A 20,673-nucleotide genomic window follows, 5' to 3' on the forward strand; every position below is an offset into this window, starting at 1 on the left:
TGTTCTTATTTATTCACAAGACCTGTGTCTGTGCAGGTTATTCTCATTAAGATTTTCTGGGGTGTTCATCTCACTCCAGTACAAGAACTCAGCATGAGAGCAGGATGAAGTGTGCACTAAAGCTGCTTGCAGGAGAGCCCATGTAGAATGTCCCCTATTCAGTGCATGTACAGGAATGTCTCAACATTCCATGTTGGTCAGAATTATAAGGACCAAGCCTGTATATGCAGGCTTTCCAGCAACTTGTTAGTCACTCCATTATTCTGAAGTCAACTCTTAAGCAAATACTTGGAGACTAAATCTCATCAGGATTGTCTAAATGAAGACATGGAGGAATACTTCCCAGTTAGAAGATACATATTTTTAAAAAGCACAGTTAACCAATGCTAAATGCTGGAGTGGTCATTTATTAAGAACTAAAGTGACCTTGATTTAATTTTGTTTAACCTACTGTGAAATTTTTACTGAGGCCACTTTAATTCTGAATAAGCATCTACACACAACATTTTAAATGGATTAATTAATCTCTTTTTAATTTACCTTGAATTAATCTTGCTGATTGTTTCTATGTAGAAAAGACATCCAAGTGGGAAATTTCAGCCATATTCTAGTAACTAGGTAAAATGAAAACTTTAGGATCTGTCCTGAAACTGATTAAATGTCATTGAAAAATTTCTGATAGGTTGTTATAAGTTTTGAAACTCAAAATCTGTAAAGACACGCAAAAAGGAGAACAAAATATCAGGTTTTATGTTAATAATGTGTTTATAAATAGCCTCTCAGCATAGTGACATTATAATTTAAATTATGAGTTCTGGAGATACTATTTAAATGCCTAAAGGTTTAAGTTCTATTTTTCAAAACAAAAAAGTTCACAGTGGGAATCTACAGGCACTTTGGGTTCATGACATTTCTTCTACAGGAGATACTTCAACATCTATCCCTAGCTCTAAATTAATCTTTTTTACTTTTGGCTATATTTGGTAATTTAATTACCTAATTTGAGTTTATTTGTTGTCTAGATATGTTTACAATTGGGAATTCTGACAGTGAATCTCAATCATCTTTGCCTTATGACAAGAGTTATTTGGAATCAGTCTAAAGGCCACCTACCCAGAAAGCAGTCATAAGATTTCACAGCTGTCAACAGAGCGAAAAAAGAAGGGATGATTCAGTTTAGTTTAACAACTAAATTCATTTCAGTGTAATAACAAAATATTAGCTATATATTAATAACACTTGAACATTATTAGCTATTGAGAGCTTTTGATTATTATGCAAACCTGAGCTGTGCCACAACCATGAACATGCTATACAGATTCCATTGAGAGGCTCTTATTAAAATCCGTAAGGGATAAATCCTGAAGATCAATGAGCAGAATGAGTCCTTGCCAATCAAATCCCAGTTTAAAATACAAGGTCAGAGCCAAAACATTATTTTAGAAGATTCTGGTGTCCAAAGCAGTCCGTCAAAGAGGTTCCATAAAGCTTAAGGTTTATATAAGGCACATTACTGCGCAAGCACAGATTTTTTTGCATCCTACATCCCTGGTTTTGGAAGAGGGAAAACTGCTGAAGTAGTGCTCAGTTCCTACAAAAACTTCCTTAGGATCCAGAAACACGATTAACAATCCCTGTCTGCCAGAGACATGTTTTGAGTACAACCAAGCCATCTCCATCAGGCCCTTGACAAAATGCAGCTGTAGGTACTTTGCTTTGAAAATGATAGAGACAATGGTTGTTCCTTTATACCTTTGTAGTCATTGTGTAGTCTCTAAGGAGTTAGAATGATATTCTTTCAAAGCCCTCTTCAATAGAAAGACTCAGCTCTATAGGTCCTATTTTCCAGGGGGGCACTCAGGTCTCCAAGCTACAAAATAATGTAAGTGGAGTGCAAGCTGCTTGTTCCTCTCTGTTTTGCACAATTCCAGATCTGTCAATACAAGTCATTGGTATCAGAGGCATATAGACATCTATTTGACAGGTCTGTTTCTGTTTCAGAAACCTCTTTCAGTAAAATTCTTCAAAATGGTTACCAGGTAAAATAATTGTGGACTAATTTTTATGCTCCCAGGCACACATAGTAATGCATGGAGATGGCTCGTGCCTCACGCATATGCACAGCACCAGGTTTGACATCCAGAGAGCTCTGCAGTTTACAGCAGAGAGATATTTCCTGCTGTCATTGAATATCTGCCTTGTGAACATGACTTCAAATGTAGGCGCTGGTACTCAACCTAAACCTTGCTCAAGGTGCCTGAAGTTCACCCTAAGTCTTGGTCTACAAACATTATTAGACCACTCTGACTACACTTGACAATGTGCCCCAGGACTTTGGAGTGGTTTTCTATATCAAAAGAGGATGGAAAAAGTTATACCAGAGAATAAGGGAAAACTAATTTTTCTCTAAAAATCCCAGAAATAAAGGATATTTAAAAAAAAAAAAATAATTGGAGGATAAGCAAAAGTTAAAAATGCTAAAAGGTAATCAAAAGCTGTGCTTTTTTACAATTAACTCATTAATTTATTCCTTCTTATGTTAATCCCAAAATTTATTTGTCTAGTAAATTATTAAAGAAACACTTATGTTTTCTATAAATGCAGGACAGATTGGTGTAACTAAATATACAAGGGTTACAGCCTATGGGAAAAAAAAAAACCTATGAAAAATGTATTATTTAGCACACTGGTTTAGGCCTAGTAGAGAGAGTCTGTTTTGCCTAAATTTGAAAAATTAATTCAATTAGTAATGTTATTTATACCTGTTGAACAATGAGTTCATTTTTTTCCCCTTAACTGGGTCAAAAAATTTTTCTAAAACTAAACTAAATGGCTGCAAACACTTGTAAATATATATGAAATTTATTCTAAGATAAATGAAGAAATAATATATCTGTATAAGGCTCTGAATGGTTTTACCACAAACAAAACATAAATGTCTAGTATCTTAGTGAACATTGTTATGTTCATTTTGCCCTTTAGTTTGACTGGCATATCTTCTTAAATCACATTGCAAGAGAAGAGGAAAAAAGTACATATTATGTATTCCCATGACATGCTTTGTGGAAGTAAAGTTATATACAAAATGTAATTCTTCAGCAGCTTTCTGAGTCAGAGATTATTTATCTTTGTTTCAGATAAATGGCCATTTCTTCAAATCCTTCTTCAGCTTTAGGAAAGTAATTGCTGTCATATTTTTTTCATCAGCATAGGTTTTGTTTTTAAAAAATTATCAGCTAAAAGCAGGCATCCTGATATTGGAGTGAGTTCATGTTTCCAGACTATCATCAGTATAGTGAAATCCAGTGGAAAAATCCTAATTATGTGATACAATTTTTTTACATTGTGTTATACAATTTTTTTAATCAGTGGCAGCAGATGTTGTGAAATATTTTAAGAAAGCAGTCTATTGAGTTCCTGCAGCTTCTTCCTGTCTTTCCTTATTCCCATAATTGTGCAAATTCAGGGTGAAGAAGACATTCTAATTTAGCTCCATCTTTCATTGTAAGTAGCACACAGGCACAGATCTGATATTTTCTAATGTTAAGCACTTAGAAAAGAGCATATTTGCTCCATGGTAAATCAGAAAGGAACTTCTCCAATGGGTTACTCATCCCTTCAGAATCTGAATTACTTCCCTTTTATGCTTTATATCACATGGCTAGAGCTAAATCCAGAAGGTAGAGCCTCAAGTGCCTGTTTTTAAGCAGGGTGAATTTGGTTCTACCAGGGTTTGCCAGCAGCTCAGGTTTATCAGAGAGTTCAACACTGACATTTCAAAAACTCTTTACTGGTGTTTATTGTCATAAAAGAAGTCCGGCTGTTCCCAGCAGAGGAGTTCTCATTGAGGAAGACAAGTGTGTGAACATAATGCTAGACAAAATCCAAAAATCCCCAAACCTTCATTTAATAAGGATTTCAGTTAGAATGATAACTGAAATGAAGAAATCACTCGCATCATTCAAGCACTAGCATCCCTTTCCTTAGCTGCTTATCCACCTTATCATACACTGTTTCCCTTCTCTCCCTTCTTCTCTCCTCCCCTCCTTTCTCTATCCCACGCCTTTACAGCAAAATAAATATATGGTATTAACTTCCTGTTACTTCGTATCCATTCTTACTAACATAAAAGAATTCCTGATTATTTATTCCTTCTTCTTTGGTTTTATCTTTTTTGTGTATACAAATGTGTTTGTATGTAAAATTTAAACCAGGTGAATGACAGTTATTTAGAAGCAATGATTTTCTTGTGATACACTGAAATTACAGTAGTTGAATGTACTGGACATAGGAATAAGTTGACAATGTCATGTCAACGTGCCTAAATTTCATGACCAGCACACAGTGTGTTCTACCATGACACTGTCAGAATTGAATTGCTATTGCAAGAGAATCCAATTCAATTTTGCTGCCTACCAAAACCACTGTAGTCTCCTGTAATTACTATTGCACTGAGAAAAAATTCGATAACTTCTGGTTTCTCTTATATACAATTTTTTGAATGATTCATCCATTTGCTCCTATGTTTCAGTAATAACACAAATCATGCCAGTACTGGACTCCTTTGAAAACTCAATGCTAGCAAAATTGTAAAGCCTGTGTGCTCTGATTATTGCTATGCTTTGTTGGAAGTGTCTGCATTACCACATATGTGTTGCACTGTTACATCTTGCATGATTTTACTGTCTAACAAATAGAATTTTTTTAATGACTTTCAGGGGAATGTCACATTGAGGATGTTCACACATTTATCCATGAATTTCGTGGTTTGTGTGCAGTGACCATAACATGGAATGTAACAATATTCCATAAATATACATTTTTGGAATAATGCTTATTTATCCATTTAGCCTTCTTACTAGACAATGCAAGAGCCAGTTAACAAAATAATCTTTTCCTTAAATGGTTGTTAGATGTAATCTACCACACTCAAGCTAAAAGACAGAAATAATAAATTTCACCTTCTGTTGCAGAACTGATTTTCTTAGAATAAAGATCACATTCATTGGGCTTCGTTGCTTTGTTTCAAAAAGAGCACTGACTTTGACAAGTGACAGATATAACTGTTCTTAACCAGTTCTATTCCTTTAATCTTATATATATTTTTACTGTGGTGATATTTTCACATCTAATGATATTAACTATAATGAGCGTGCCCTCTTAGTGCTATTGATTTGACACATTTTCATCATATTTTATACTAAGAAAGTGTTATTAGGGACATGTACTACTGACTTTGTACTGATACTATTTTGGTTTTCTATGTTAAAACACTGATAAAGGCTGATTTCTTTTGTGTATTCACAATCTGGGGACAAATTGGGACTGCAGACACTCACATGGAGCAATCTTCTGGGTGGTCTTTTCTTTCACTGTTGAGAATTATTTGTGAGAAAAGGCATATTAACTCTTGTAAAATATATGTATTTTACCTTCTCCGGACCTTGCTGGGGAAGTCCCCCAATGCCTGAAAAAGAACTGTTAAGGAGAATCCGAATTCTCATGGCTGTAATAACAATGTTATTGCTAGTGTTTAATTCTGCTACTCAAACATCTTTAGCCCTTTTTCTTTTAACAACTTATTATCTGACAGACCCCTTGATAAAACAGATATGAGAGCTTGGATGGTCTTTGCAAAGATATGCAATTAATTGCATTGCAACACAGACACTTTGAAAGTAGCTTTGAGAGTTACTTTCCAAACATTCTTTATTTTCTTTTGTTGCTCAAGACACAAAATAAGACACAAAGGAAGTGTCTTCATGGCATAATTGCTCTATTTTCCCTGTCTATGCATTGTCTATACAATGCTAGAAAAATGTCATTTGAAGAGGATGTTTTTAGATATATGGAATTGACTTAAAGTGGTGGTGGTATTTGTTGTTTATTTGTAATGGACATATAAATCTTTTCTCCTTTTTCCTATCCTTCCCACTAAGCATTGTAATTTCTGAGAATGAGAGTAGTATGACTGTACTGCATGAAGAGTACATAAAGAAACATGAACAGACTGTACAGCGTAAGAAAGTAGTTGAAAATAATTTACTGAAAAATAAATAATTTAAATTTTGACCCAAACATGTTGTTTTGAACAGCAAGTATCTATGGGCCGTGTTGTGAACTTAAGAAAACAGTATGTGGTCTCCTGCAGAGACCCTCAGCCTTCAACTTTTCTATTGAAGAAATAAGATGTAATTAAATGTCAGTTGCGCAGGGCCACTAAGCACAAAGACTTACATTCTTCTTTTTAGCAAGTATGAAGGCAAAAATTTGTGATATTTATGAAAGATTCCACATGATTTCCCTTCCCCATCTGCCCTGTGCTTTGTCTGGTCACTTTGTCATACAGTAATGTTACTGAAACATTACATAACAGGGCAGAAATTGACAGGAAGAGAGGAGCAAGGGAGGAAGTACTTGCTTCGATTCCTGATGCTTTAGCAAGTGAAAAAATCTTTGGCTACCAAATTGTTGGAAGGAATTTTTTTGCCGTTGTGTGGTTGTTTTAATTGCAGAAATTTGTTTGCACTTCATGTGCATTCCTGAGCAGCAGTCACAAGTAAATGAGTGTAGTTGTTAAAATTTTCTTTTATTTGTAATTGCTTACCAAATAGTTTCTTATGCTATGATTGTCTGAATTTTTGTGGTTTTTGAATTGCTATTTCTACTAAGACAGCCTCTAAGTGAAGAAATTGGATTCAAACTGGAAAACATTTGTCACACATTCCTTGTAATTTTCCTTTAAAAACCAACTTAAAACTTGTTCTTGCTAAGAGTTTTCTTTTTAACAAATATTCAGTTTGGTGACTTGTATTAAAAACAGCTATCTGAGCCTTATAGAAAGAAGACTTAGTCATTGTAATACATAAATGGGAACACCTTGATATTCTTTAGGATTATTAAATTTTATTATAGGATGCTTTCCTCCTTTCTGCTAAAGAAACATGTAAAATCCACCAGGATGGTTATTCCTCACATTTCTTGAAACCAGCCTGGCAAAAATTACTTTAAGGAATACATTTTCGTTTTTCTTTTTCTTTTTCTTTTTCTTTTTCTTTTTCTTTTTCTTTTTCTTTTTCTTTTTCTTTTTCTTTTTCTTTTTCTTTTTCTTTTTCTTTTTCTTTTTCTTTTTCTTTTTCTTTTTCTTTTTCTTTTTCTTTTCCTTTTTCTTTTTCTTTTCCTTTTTCTTTTTCTTTTTCTTTTTCTTTTTCTTTTTCTTTTTTTTCACTTTCTCTTTTTTCTTTCTTTCTGTTTTTCTTTCTCTTTCTTTTTCTTTTTCTTTTTTTTTTTTCTTGGAGGAGGAAGTGGAGTAAAAGCTCTTGTTCCTTTCACAAAGTGAAAAAGAAACAAATATCCCTTCCTCCAGCCTTTTAGAAATTAATTTGTCTTAGGTATCCCATGTCCTCATATAAGAGCATCAATTCTAATGCATTAAAAACACTGCTATGACACTTTTCCAGCATTGACTTTTTTGTTTCCTCAGTAGCACTGATAAGGGGAAATTAAGTAATTATATAAATTCTCGTAAAATATATCCTAAACAAAAGTATATCCCAGACATAATGCTTTTTTTTTCCTGCTTAAGCTGATAACAATGTCTATTTCATACATCTACTGTTAAACCACATTTTTCTCCTACTGTTCCTCCTTTTTTCTTTTTGATAACATTTGATCTGAAGATATAAGACAATACATTCAAAGTCAGAACCCTCTCCAGTTTAAAAGACACATTCTGCATTCATATAGAATGTGGGAATTACAAAGGCAGTGTGGGATGTATTTGTATTCCTATTTGTATGCCAAAATTCAAATTGTTCTCTTGACTATGGTTTGTATCATAACACTGTTGTGGACAGTTCCAAAGATGTCAGTATTTTCTGAATGAACTTCTTATCTGCATGTTTTGCAGCTGAGTTTGCTAGATAAAGCAGCCTAAGTAGGGTAACATGAAACAGAAATTGTAAAGCCGTAATAAAAATTGTAAGACAGAAACAATTTCATCCTGCAAATTTCATCCTTACCATATGGGCAGCTGACTTTGTTTTACCTAACAGGTTAGAATATACTAGACAGATAATTCAGTTTACAAAAAGTATGAAATTCATCAGCCATAAAAAGAAAAAAGAAATATGAGATAATTACCAGAAAATATGGAAACTTGCAGTATGTCTATATCAAAGTCTGATTGTTTAATTAGCTAAAATATAAAAGATCCATTCAGTTGTGGAATGATGATGAAATTTGCTTTTATAAATGAGTAGTTTTGCACTGGGAGAATTAATAGGACATAATCTATAAAGGTAGCATGGGAAAAAGACTTTTTTAATAGTTTGACTATTTCCAAAACCTGAAAATTACGTCTTTTTCTATGTACATTTGGAAACATAACACCTTGCTTATCAAATCTTGTACTCTTGTAACTGTAGCCACTAGATCACATATACACTACAACATATCAAAATAGTTTAGTCTTTTACCAAGTGAATCTACTTAAGTTTTAAATCAGGTGTAAACATTGCCTTAGTATTAGGATAAATTCATTAAGCATTCTGCCTTAGTTTGTCTAATCCTCAAAAGAACATTTGAAGAAAATGGGGACTTTCCAGAACAAAATATTTCATATTAATTCCAAGGAAAAAACAATTTAAAATTATTAATAATTTTTTTTTTGTATTTGTAGGCTACTGAAAAAAAATCACAAATGTTCTTTCAAAGCTTGTGTGTTGAGATAAAGATAGTTTAATAGATAAAACAAAAAGCCACATGCTCAAGGAAAGCAAAGCAAGGAATTCTTTCACTCCTTTCCATGGGCGGGTTGGCATTCAACCACCTGCAAGAAAACAGGGCTCCAGCATGCATAACCATTCCTTGGGAAAACAAATGTCATACTCCAAATTCGCTCTTCTCTCTTCCTCCAGCTGTATCTGCTGAGCACAATGCCACATGATAAGGAATAGCCCTGTGGTCAGTTGGGGTCAGCTATCCCGGCTGTGTCCCCCCTTACTCCTTGTGTACACACCAGCCCCTCACTGGTGCAGTGGGGTGAAAGGCAGAAAGGCCTTGATTGTGTCAATCCTGCTCAGCAGGAGCTAAACCATTCCTGAATTATCAGCACTCTTTCCAGAAGAAATCCAAAATAATGTCACATATTACCTACTATAAAGAAAACAAACCTACCCCAGCCAAAACCAGCACATCCTGGAAGAAGCATGATTGTTTTTTCCTCCTTACCTTAAAGCCAGTTTTACATATCCTGCCTTTTCTAGTTCCTTGTTCTTACTCCTGTCCCATTTGCAGTGTTTATCCTATCTTGCTTCTACTCTTCAGACAGAGAAATAAACAAAACACCTTGTTGGGTGAGGGTTTTGGGGAGTTTTTGTTTTTGTTTTTTTTATATATACCTTTTGGGGATATTTAGTGACCTATGCCAAAAAAAAAAAAAAAAAAAAAAGCCTGCAGCTGATTTCAGCACTCAAATTTTCACAAATTGGAAATAAATTGTGTTAGCCTTATGGAAACAATTAGCAAGAAAGTTTAACAAAAGTCATTACTACTACCCCTATTTTTCCTGAGGTTCCTCTTTAAGCAGCATTTTTCTGATGTTTTCTAAAGATAGATGATAAGTAATAGGCTATATAAACATTTGAATATCACTTCAACATATTGCAATCAACATGAGTACATACCAGCCAAAAACCAGGGCTTACTTCACAAACACTGCGGATAGAAATAACACAACAAAGCATTAACATTCCAAATAAACAATTATAAAGTGATATTTAGCATTACACATTTCAAATAAACATAATTCCTAGATAATACTTTTCAAAATAATTAATTTCTATCTCCTGTTTTCCAATTTAGAATTATGAGCCACATAATTATTTTGTAGCTGCTGGCTGAGTTGCAAAAATCTTCAAGTTTGCCCTTTTCTTTCCCCTTCATGAATTTAGTGGCTTTTAACAATAGATTATGCATGAGGTTTTCAAATTAAATGATTGCAGCGGCTAGTTCTACTAGTGGTCTAAGAATAATGGTAAGAATAGGTAACACCTCCGGAAAACATTGTGGTGTCAGGCATGCTATAATTGCAGTACATAACATAACCATGTTTAAATACTTGCAAGTATGTATCTGTGTAAGTTAATCTCTTACAGAACTTTGCAAACGCATGTGAAGAAAAGAGATGTGAATTGTTGCATTCTGATAGCATGTGAAACACAGGGGGTTAATAACTTTTTACCCATAAATAAAATATTTATATGTATTTATGGCTAGAAAGTGCATGGTGCCCCACTTGCCTTCTTCATGAAGAAGAGTGTAATTGACTTTTTTTATTTTCATTTTTGTATCCATAAAAGAAATACACAGAAATAGTACTCTTTTAACAGTAAAAGGTGAATTTGTAATTGGCATTTTTCTTCCTTTAAGGAATTTCTCTTTGTCAATCTTGCATCCACTGTGATTAAATTTTAGGAGATTTAGTGTTTGTGGTATTTTTTTTAAAGATCTGACTGAAAAATCTCTAAGTATTTTGGTAGGACAATACCGGTTTTTGTCATAGCAGTTCTTGTGGCAATATATTGTTTTTAGCTAATTTTACTCACAAAAACTACCTTAGTTCAATAATGGAATAGGACTATTTGTTGAAATTATATCTCAGAAATATCCTGGTTCTGCCCAAGTGTCTACATAGAAAGGTCAGTGGTGGAGGACTTAACATAATCACCCAGTCCATGGCTTGTCAAGCCTCAAAGGAGAACCTTGGCCTGACACATTTAGGCTGTGAGCTCTAATCAGGGGATTTGCTTTATTCCTGTTTTCTAAAAAAATCTGAGATCCATCTCACAGAGAAACAGAAACACTGAGAATTTGGGGAAAAAATAATTTCCATTCTTAGACTTACTGAAAAAGGAGTAAGTCATTAGATCCAGAAGGATCTAATTTCCAATTTTATATTAAAGTGTGCTTTTAGACAAAAAAGACATAACTTTTCCATGAGTCAGTCAAGAAAACCAGAGGATAATACAACTGGATTGAATATACAACATTTCTGACACACTACTCTGTTTTCCACCTTTTAATGGGACCTGGAAGTCAGTAAACAAAGCCTGAACCAGTTTGTAATGCAGGGAGCCCTGGAGTCCATCTCAGTTTATAATTGTCACAGGGAACAGCTAATTATTTTTAATTTTTTTTTTTTTTAATATGAGATGAACAGCAGGGGAAAGAAAAAGTCATCAGAAAATCAATTGCATGAAAACTAACTTGTTTCAGGTGCCAACATTCCTCCAGTCATTGTCCCAAACACACAACTGACTAATAGTTGTCTTTTAAAATCTTGTCAATGTTAGTCTCACAGTGCAAAACTCAGCTTTTGAAGCTAATTAGATCAATTTCGTCTGTGCTGAAGTATGTGCTCTTGAAAGCTTTTAAAATGTGATGAAAAGTACGACTACATACATAACACACAAAAATTAAAAGGGGGAAAACATCCATGACTTTGAAAAGTCAGAAAATAGGTACAGACATTTATGATCCCTTTATTCACCATAAATGATAATTCACCTGAAGTCTAATAAAATAGATATGAGTTAGATATGAATTCGATATGAGTCTTTCTGGAACTCTTCAATATTTCTGAAAGTCACTGTGAAATATAAAACCAGCAAATATATGTGTGAATTTTTGGGGCTTACATTCAGATATCCCAAAATGCAAATACTCTGGGAGAGGTAACACTGAGAGATTGTAACACTGAGAGAAATGATGTATTTATATGTGAAATTGACAATAATTTCTCATCTTGTGCTACAAAATCTCTCATTGAGCTTTTGTTGATATGTGAAACCTGGCTTGTGATCACACTAGAGATTTGTGACTTAATGAGAATGAAATCATGCAGATGTTTTCTGAAAGAACATGGAATAGACTCATGGCCCCAGTTTGGAAACCATAAACATTAATCATCTCTTCCTTGTTTTCCTAGCTCCTGTCCGCTACTTTCAATGTGTCTTCCTAAATGGACCTAATGGATTTGGCCTGCAATTTCCTATTAATCCCCCTTCAAACAAGGAAGAAAAGACTCACTCAAAGACTTCCAAGAGAAAGACAAGGAAACCGGGGCAGTAGAGAGACTGAGTCCAATGATCACTGACATTTTGCACTTTATCTTTTCTGCTGAGGTCCACAGTAGCTACAGTGGTACTTGTCATTGCAAGAATGTGATCAGCTTGCACACATGTACCTGGAAAAGGTTTCCATGGGGCAATGGCAGAACAAGCAGTAATGAACTGTGTTTAACAAAGGTAGAAATGTAACAGTGCCCAGTTTCTCATGGAAAGGCTGCAATGCTAACAAAGCATTGATGTGACCGTGTGTGTGAGCATGTGCGTGTGTTTCCATGCCTCTTTTGCTCTTGTTTTACTTTACCTACATGCTCAGCATTGAAGTGAGTCTGTTTTCCATTTAATCTTATCTAAGGAGTGAAAGGTTGAATGTAGCTCTTGTATCAGCAAGATTGCAAGACTAGCTGCAATCCTAAACCATTTCTTCTTAACGTTCAATCAAATTTCTGACAGGAAAATGCCTCACTAAGTCATGAAAATGTGCTCTGTGACTGGTGCTATTTTTATGTCTCATTGACCAGTGTAGCCTGAAGCTCACGCTTACTTGGAGCAGCTCAATAGACTATCAGTAAGTTGACTCCACAAGTCATGCTAATGATGAATTTTCTATTTAGTCTGAAACTGTAAAAGCATGGACTGTTTGCCCTGCCTGTTGGTAAAATACAAGCTCTTCTCTTCCTAAGGCCCAAAGTGAGAAGAGAAAGTGAAACCACATGTCAAAGGTTAGGAAAATCACTGTTTTACCAACATGAAGGTCTGAAGAAACAAATGAAATAATTATAGTGCTTCCACTTTTCTTCTGCAGCTAAATCAGATTGTTTTGCAGCAAAAACCATGTAAATGGACAATATACCACCCAACAATTTGCTATTAGCTTAAGCCAGATGAAAAGCTAGGATGTGAGATGCCATTCACAAAACTAAAGCAACTCAAATTTCCAGTAATTATGTGAATTTAATGCTATCTCAGATCAGTGAACAACAGCAAAAACCAAAACCCCAACAAAGAAAGAATCAGAAGAAAATGAAACATAAACACATGAAATAATCCAGGTATCTCATTTTACTAGATGAAATGAATGGACTTCCTCACAGCACACTACTGTAAATGGCTTACAGTAGAAATGAAAGTAGATGTGCTTGTCCTCAACCTTCTTTTGTGCATTTATGTAGAAATAAAGGATTTGTTGCCCTAAAAAAGAGACAAGATGGCATTTGATCCATTTAAAGGCACATGAATGAAAATTGGCATCTCACTGGTCTATGCCTGGTATGTAAATAATGCATTTGTACAAGCTGCTATTTGTTTGCATTTCCTTACTATATTTTTGCATTTAATCTGGGAAATATTCAGCAGTGACCTTAGTTATGTAGTTACCTGCTGAAGCAATATGATCCTCTTTGTGAAAACCCACTACTTGTAGAGTCTGAACACGCCAAAAATTCTATATCACTTCTTTATTTTTACTATAGACCAAGACAGCATTGGCCTCCTCTCTCTTACACTCTCTCTGCCCATCCATCTTACTTTAATCAAATAATTGACTCATGTGAGTTTTGGACAGCTGATTCTTTGACAGATTAGTGTAATTCAGAAAGCTTTGCTGTTACACTGCTGAGTCCTGTTGGTATTCTCTGATTACTGGTCATGGCCTTATGTGAATTGGATCCTTGGTCTTAATGTGCTCTGACATTGCACAGGTCATGTGCTGCAAAAGCTGTCATTGCAACAAACAATTTCGGTAGTGGTGACCAGAAAGAGGCAGGAACAGGTCCTGCTCTAGAAGTAGCTATTCCCATGTAGAATCACACAATAGATATGAGTATTCGAGGTGAATGTACCCGCAGACTCCTGTCAAATCTGCTCTGGAGATAGCACTGCCAGCAGAGAATTTTTAATGGTAGAATGATGATCTTCAGCTTTCTTTTGGTGTCTCTTTTTATATTTTCAGCAACTTTTCCCTTTCAAATTTATGATTTTGTATATATTATGATGGATGTTATTGCCCTAGGTTCTTACTGTGAAAGCTATCTTAAAAATGAGATTTTAACTTTCTGAAAAATCAGTTAATTCAAGATTTTATCTAACACAAATAATCAGGACAAAAAAATTATATACTATCAACCTTTATATTTTTTCATCTTCTTTTGAAAACATAATTTTTTCATTATAGTTAGGCCTTAATCCTTCCTTCCTGTCTGAGATGGGAAATGACAAGAATTTGTTCTAGATTTCATTTCCATAATGTTTCAATTAGATATGTTTCAATGTTAGATATGTTTCAATGTTAGATATCTGAAAGCTTTGGAAATATGAACAATTTATATAATTGCATAAGTGATGTAAAATCAATCATTTAATTTTGTTTCCTAATCTTAGTCACTGCCTGGAAAAGCAGAAAAAACAGGTCCACTCTCAGAGAGGCAAGGGGTTTTCTCTTTAGATTCACCTGAAAACTAAAAAATTTCCTGGTTTGCATGGTTTTACTCAAATTAGCCTTAAATATTGCAAAATCTTATGCTGATTGTTATACATTTTGGAAAATAAAAAATATAAACCCTGTTTCAGTGACTGTGATATGTTGTTCTGTGAATTCAAAAGTGCAGGACAAGAGTTTACGTATGGAAGCCTTAGAAATCTTCTGATTATAAAGATGCAATTAGGCTGGAAAAATTACCCATCCAGCATTGTATTTACTCCTAATGGGCTTTTAGCAATACTTAGCCAGCTTTTTTACACTCTTTATTGATTACACTCTGACATATGGAAAGCTAAATGGTTGCTGCAGTCATTCAAGGTAGGACTTCATCTACACCAAACCATTTATGTTCATCAAACTGCTTATTTATAATACAACTGCACAACCAGTACAGACAAAGCTGTGATCTCCAATGACAAGTTTATAGTTCAGACAATTAGGAAAATGGCCACCAAGAAACTGAAGTGCAAAAATTGGTGGGATTCCTGAAACCCACACCCCCCAGGACCTATGGCTTGCCTGTACCAGCAATGGTTAAGGCAGATGGGCTGGTGTGTGAAAAAGACTACACCCTGGACATGATACAACTGCAATTGCTCATATCTGCACTGGGGTTCAAGACTCCTTTGCCCTGCAGAGTTTGATGAGTCATCCCACACATGAGGTGTGTCACTCAGCAGTTTTCTCTGAGGTGATAAGATCCTGATGAAGCCAACAGGAGCGGCCAGTTTCCAGCAAGACCAGTAAGATAAGTTTTATACTGCTGCCTGACCCAGAGCTGTTTACTCTTGCTGGTGCAGTCCTCAGACCTCATCCTCAGCCCTATTCAGTTTCACACTCTTACCGATGTCACAGCTGGAGTCCAATTTCATCCATTTTAAAACCTTCCAGTGAAACAGAGCTTTTCTTAATGGCTCATTTCTATTGCACCAGTGAGTGAGGGGGTGCTCAGAAACTCTGGTTAAGAAGACTTAGCCTTCTTCAGTGATTAACTGTGCTGGTGCACAGCATTGCAGGTGCCCAGGTGCTGGGTGACCACTGTGAGGATCAGTCCTGGCCTGGACACAGTTGGTTCCAGACGGCTCCAAGGCACCCACCTCAGGGCACAGCTGAGCCCTGCTGCCATGGCCTCGGTGCCTTGGGGAAAGCATCTGTAAGGAAGGTTTGAAAATGACACAGACATAGAGAGGAGGAACAAAAAGAGTGAGAGGCAGAAGATGGAACACCAAGGTCAGAAGATGAGCTGCTCAGCACCAGGGCAGAGATTTCCCTGCAACCTGAGAAATACCCATGCCAGAGCAGGCTAAAAGTCTGAGAAGGACAAAGCAGTGAAGAGGAACCACCGTAGGCCAACCATACTGACAGGGACTGGTGTGAAGAGTGACTCTAAGCTTGAGAAAGGGGAGGAAAGATGCTAATTTAATGTTTGCCTTTCTCTGTTTCCCACTATGCAAATCATGAAATCACACATTTTTGTGAGCTTATTTTCCTCAATTCTTCTTTGTTCTCAACAGTAATTAATAAACAATCTGCCAGTCTTTAGCCTGACCCATGAGCTTTCTCATTCTTGTTCTTCCTATTTTCTCTCCCTGAGGGCAGGAGTGAGCAGCTGGGTGGAGGTTCGGTTGTTAACCAAGGCTGACCCACCGCAGCTGGTTGTTACACAGATCCTGTATGTCCTACTAAAAAATCAACAAAATGCTACTTGTCCCACACTTGGAGTCACCACTTAGAACACAAGACACAACATACATAAATTGTACATTGCCACAAAAAATTATCCTACCAATTCCCAACTCTGGAAACACACAGCTATTTTCTTTTTATACACAGCCATTAACTACTTAGTATAGTCTTGTTTAGATTCCAAATTCTCCATGATAAAAACTCTAAGACAACATAATAGAAGTGCAGTAAGCACAGTTTTAGAGAGATGTCTTTATCTGCTAGGACACAGGCACTGAGGAGAACAGCTGAAACCCTTTTCCCTTTCCTATCCTACAACTTTTCTTTCACCACTTAGTAGAGTAAGAAATGAGAGACTTACCCCCTTAGGGAGAACACTGGTCACTTAAGCTGCTTTGAATTTAAGACAGTCAGCATCTGACTGTCCTCAGTTACTTACCATTGGCAACACTTCTTTCCAGGGATTGAAGATTTTGGAAGCCAATTAAAAATTAAAAGTATTACATGAGTGAGTAGTAGTGATGAAAATGAAGAGGTGAGGGGCAGGTAATTGACAAAACAAAAGGAAATACAAAATGCTTTAAAAGAATTCTTAGGCAGGATCTGTACATAAAAGTAGTATTTCCTAAAGATTCATCTTAAAGGAGGTGATATTTCTGCCTCCTTTTAGTTCTTCAGAAGGAAGAAATACAAAAGCAATTGAAAATATGAAACATGTATTATTTATACACCTAAAAAGGTCACTAGATCTCTAGCTTGCATACCATCCATTTATCCTGAACAAAGTTCTCCAGAAATTCCCAATTGGCCAAATACTTAAGGAGTCATATTATTCACCTATGGGCAAAACAGAGTATACCTCCCAATGCTGAATTCCTAGACAATTTGATTAAAAAATGAAATAAGATAACATTTTTTGGGTTTTCTCTTGGTTAATGGATTTCTGTGTATGCATGTTTTTTGTGATGCATACTCCGCACAACCATTTGTTCTGACATACTCACATCTCAAGGACTGGGTGTTAGTCAATGTAGTAAATACTTCTCATACTGAGGAAGAGTTTTCTTCAGTTTTCAGTTTTGTCTTTTATTATGGTAGAGATTAGTAAAATTTTTAGAATACATTTTTTTTTTTGCTTGGTCCAAAAGTCTAGCAATTCACTCAGTAATACTTCCTTTGGGAAAAGTATTCTAGAAATTGCACTTTCCAGATGCCACTTTTAATACTTAGCTCTTTTACCAATATTCAATAGATAAAATTTGTCTACAATTTTGAGCCTTTTTCTTTGGATGAGTTGGTTATTCTCAAAAGGTAAAATATGTTCTTGCTCAAATAGTGACCCCTGTGTTCCCCTTGGCTTGATTATTTTTCTGTATTAAGGAAAACCTAAGCTGTTCCATTTTTCTTCTCCACCCATTGCAGGAAAAGACCGAGCTCAAAACCGTTTAAGGAACCTGAAGGTGCACAAATCCATGGGACCTGTCAAGATACAACCATGGATACTGAAAGAACTGTCTGAGGAAGTGGCTACCCCACTATCCAACATATTTGAGAAGTCATGGCAATCTGTTGGAGTTCCCACTGACTGGGAAAAGGGAAACATAATACCTATTTTTAAAAAGGGAGATAAGGAAGAACCAGGGAATGACAGGTCAGTCAGTTTCACCTCAGCATCTGGCAAGATCATAGAGCAGCTCCTCCTGGAAACTCTGCTAAGGCAGGTGGAAAATAATGAGATGATTGGTAGCAGCCAACATGGCATCACTGAAGTCAGATCGTGTCTGACAAATTTCTTGGCTTTCTACCATACAGTTACCGCAGTGGTAGACGAGGGAAGGGCAACAGGCATCATCTCCCTGGACTTGAACAAAGGCACTGTCCCACATGATATCTATGTCTCTAAAATGGAGAGACGTGGATCTGATGAGTGGGCCACTGGGTGGATAAAGAATTGGCTGGATGATCATGCTCAAAGTGTTGAAGTCAGTGGTGCAATGTCCAAATGGAGAGCAGTGCCAAGTGGTGTTCCCCAGGGCTCAGTACTGGGACTGGTGCTTTTTAACATCTTTATTGGTGACATGGACAGTGGGTTTCAGTGCACTCTCAGTGACTTCACTGATGACACCCAGGTGTGTGATGCGGTCAACACGCTGGAGGGAAGGAACAACACCCAGAGGGACCTTGTCAGGTTTGAGAGGTGGGCCCAGCTCATCCTGATGAAGTTCAGCAATGCCAAGTGCGAGGTCCTGCACCTGGTTTGGGGCAGTCCCAAAAGCAATTTTAGGCTGGGCAGGGAATGGAAAGACCCTAGCCCTGGGGAGAAGGACTTAGGGCTGGTGGTAGATGAAAAACTCGACATGACTCAGCAGTGTGTGCTAGAAGTGAAGAAAGACATCTGTATCCTGGGCTGCATCAAAAGCAGTGTGGCCAGCACATCGAAGGAGGTAATTCTCTCCCTCTACTCTGCTCTGGTGAGACCCCACCTGGACTACTGTGTTCAGGACTGGGAACCCCAGCACAAGAAAGATGTTGACATGTTGGAGAAAGTCCAGAAGGGAGTCATTAAGCTGACCACAGGGCTAGAGCACATCTCCTATAAAGATAGTTTGAGAGAGATGGGGCAGTTCAGCCTGGAGAAGAGAAGGCTTCGAGGATACTTAATAACAGTCTTCCAGTACCTAAAGGGGGCCTGCAAGAGAGCTAAAGAAGGACTTTTCACATCAGCATGTAGTGACAGGACAGAGAATGGTTTTCAGCTGAAGGAGGTTGGGTTTAGTTTAGATATTAGAGAGAAAATTTTTACTGTGAGGGTGGTGAGGCTCTGGAACAGGTTGCCGAGAGAGGTTGTGGACTCTCCATCCCTGGAGGTGTTCAAGGCCAGGTTGGACAGGGCTTTGAGATACTTGCTCTAGTGGAAGGTGTCCCTACCCATGGCAGGAGGGTTAGAACAAGATTATCTTTAAGATCCTCTCCAACCTTAAACTATTCTATCATTCTATAATTCTAAAGGATACTCCACCAACAGACAAACTGACTCCCAGATTTGATTTTACCTGAAATGTTCTATTAATTTTCTTTCAGAATACCTAAAGGCAATAAGCATGCCCATGTCTTAAGCCTTTGGAGTTTGTCTCAGTCACCAATAAAATTGTATTAGTTAGTATGGCTGGTGGCTGAAACAGCAAACCGCTGAATTTGGGTAATAGCAGAGGTAATAAGTTTCTTCCTGTTTTGTGTGCTATTTGCTTTCATAATTCTAAAGCTTTTTATTTTTTATGCTAAATCTTGCTCTGAAAATAATTTGTTCTCCCATGAATCTCATGTAAAGCTCCAGCTAGAAGAAAAAGCAATCTCTTTTGAAACTGAATCACCAAACTGAAAATTTCTAATTATGGTAAAGAGAAACAGAAAACATTTAATTTGCCTGCTTTTTTAATTCTAAAGAGGGGTATTACAAAATGGAGGTCATCTTGGTTTTGAACCTGTCAAAGAAATGGGAAAATAAAGCTGCTAACATTAATACTGCAGGCATACTTTCCAGTTGAATGACAAAGATATAAATGCATATTTATCGTGCAACCCAATTCCTGTGGGGTTTCTTTTCCTTCATAAAAGAAACAATGCAAAGGAGAAGTCTTGAGTACCACGTTGTAAAATTAGGGCTTAGAAGTAGCGTTTCAGTGAAGAAAAGGCAACATGAAGACAACTCGCTGAGAACCTTCCATGCGCCTATCTAAAGTGCATCTTCCTGCCAAAGTCACACATCCAGCCTTTCCCAAAACAGCTGAGTCTCCTTGGCTTTATTGTGAGTGTGTATAAGACTGTCTTGAGAAAATCTGAATAAATCACTGCTGCTTGATGGCTTTTTTTGAGTGTGAAAGTCAATACAGTGCTCTGCTGTCTCACACATATAAGTGATTACATAGGTATACTAGCATACTTACATTTCAACTGGAATGACAACATGTTCTCTGATAAATCAAATTAGTAAACTAGAAAAGGAGCTGGAGTCGTGAGTCAACATTAAGAGTTCTTTTAAATTCACAAAAAATGTAAAAAAAAAAAGTCAGAGAGAAACTAAAATATCCATTTTTCTAAGATTTTAAGACCGTTACTCTTTAAATCATACAGATCATCCTTCTTTTTAGTTTATTGTCAAGAGTTTTTTTTATCATTTATGCCTTGCCAACTGATTTGTTATCTTTGGGCAGATGTAATAGAAGTTAATAGAATCCTATAGATTATAGGGACATTTGGATTCAGCTCCGAATGCATTATTTCCTAACTGATTGATCATTTAGTTAATTATTTTGGAATCTTCCCCAAAGAGTAAAAGAGAAAATTGAAGTACCAAAGCATTTTGTCATGTATTTATTTTCA

At 36.3% G+C, this 20,673-nt stretch overlaps 1 protein-coding gene across 13 annotated transcripts in view; it reads left to right on the forward strand.

Annotated features, from left to right (window-relative positions):
* The window catches only part of TRDN (triadin), a 233,563-nt gene extending 213,411 nt beyond the window's left edge, over positions 1–20,152 (forward strand). For 10 of the 13 annotated variants that reach the window (XM_088053842.1, XM_088053833.1, XM_088053836.1 and 7 more), the window contains one exon: positions 17,716–20,152. In XM_088053842.1, the coding sequence (XP_087909968.1) occupies positions 17,716–19,205 (1,490 nt within the window). In that variant the 3' untranslated portion in view covers positions 19,206–20,152. Of the gene's footprint in view, positions 1–11,989; positions 14,691–17,715 lie in introns of those variants that run through there. The other 3 variants (XM_088053843.1, XM_088053845.1, XM_088053844.1) reach the window with 1 other exon arrangement.
* Positions 20,153–20,673: the final 521 nt, after the last annotated feature.

Source organism: Pseudopodoces humilis, chromosome 3 (assembly GCF_049639895.1).
Source record: "Pseudopodoces humilis isolate 2021_Gansu_Grassland_sample_001 chromosome 3, ASM4963989v1, whole genome shotgun sequence".
NCBI classification, from domain to species: Eukaryota; Metazoa; Chordata; class Aves; order Passeriformes; family Paridae; genus Pseudopodoces; species Pseudopodoces humilis.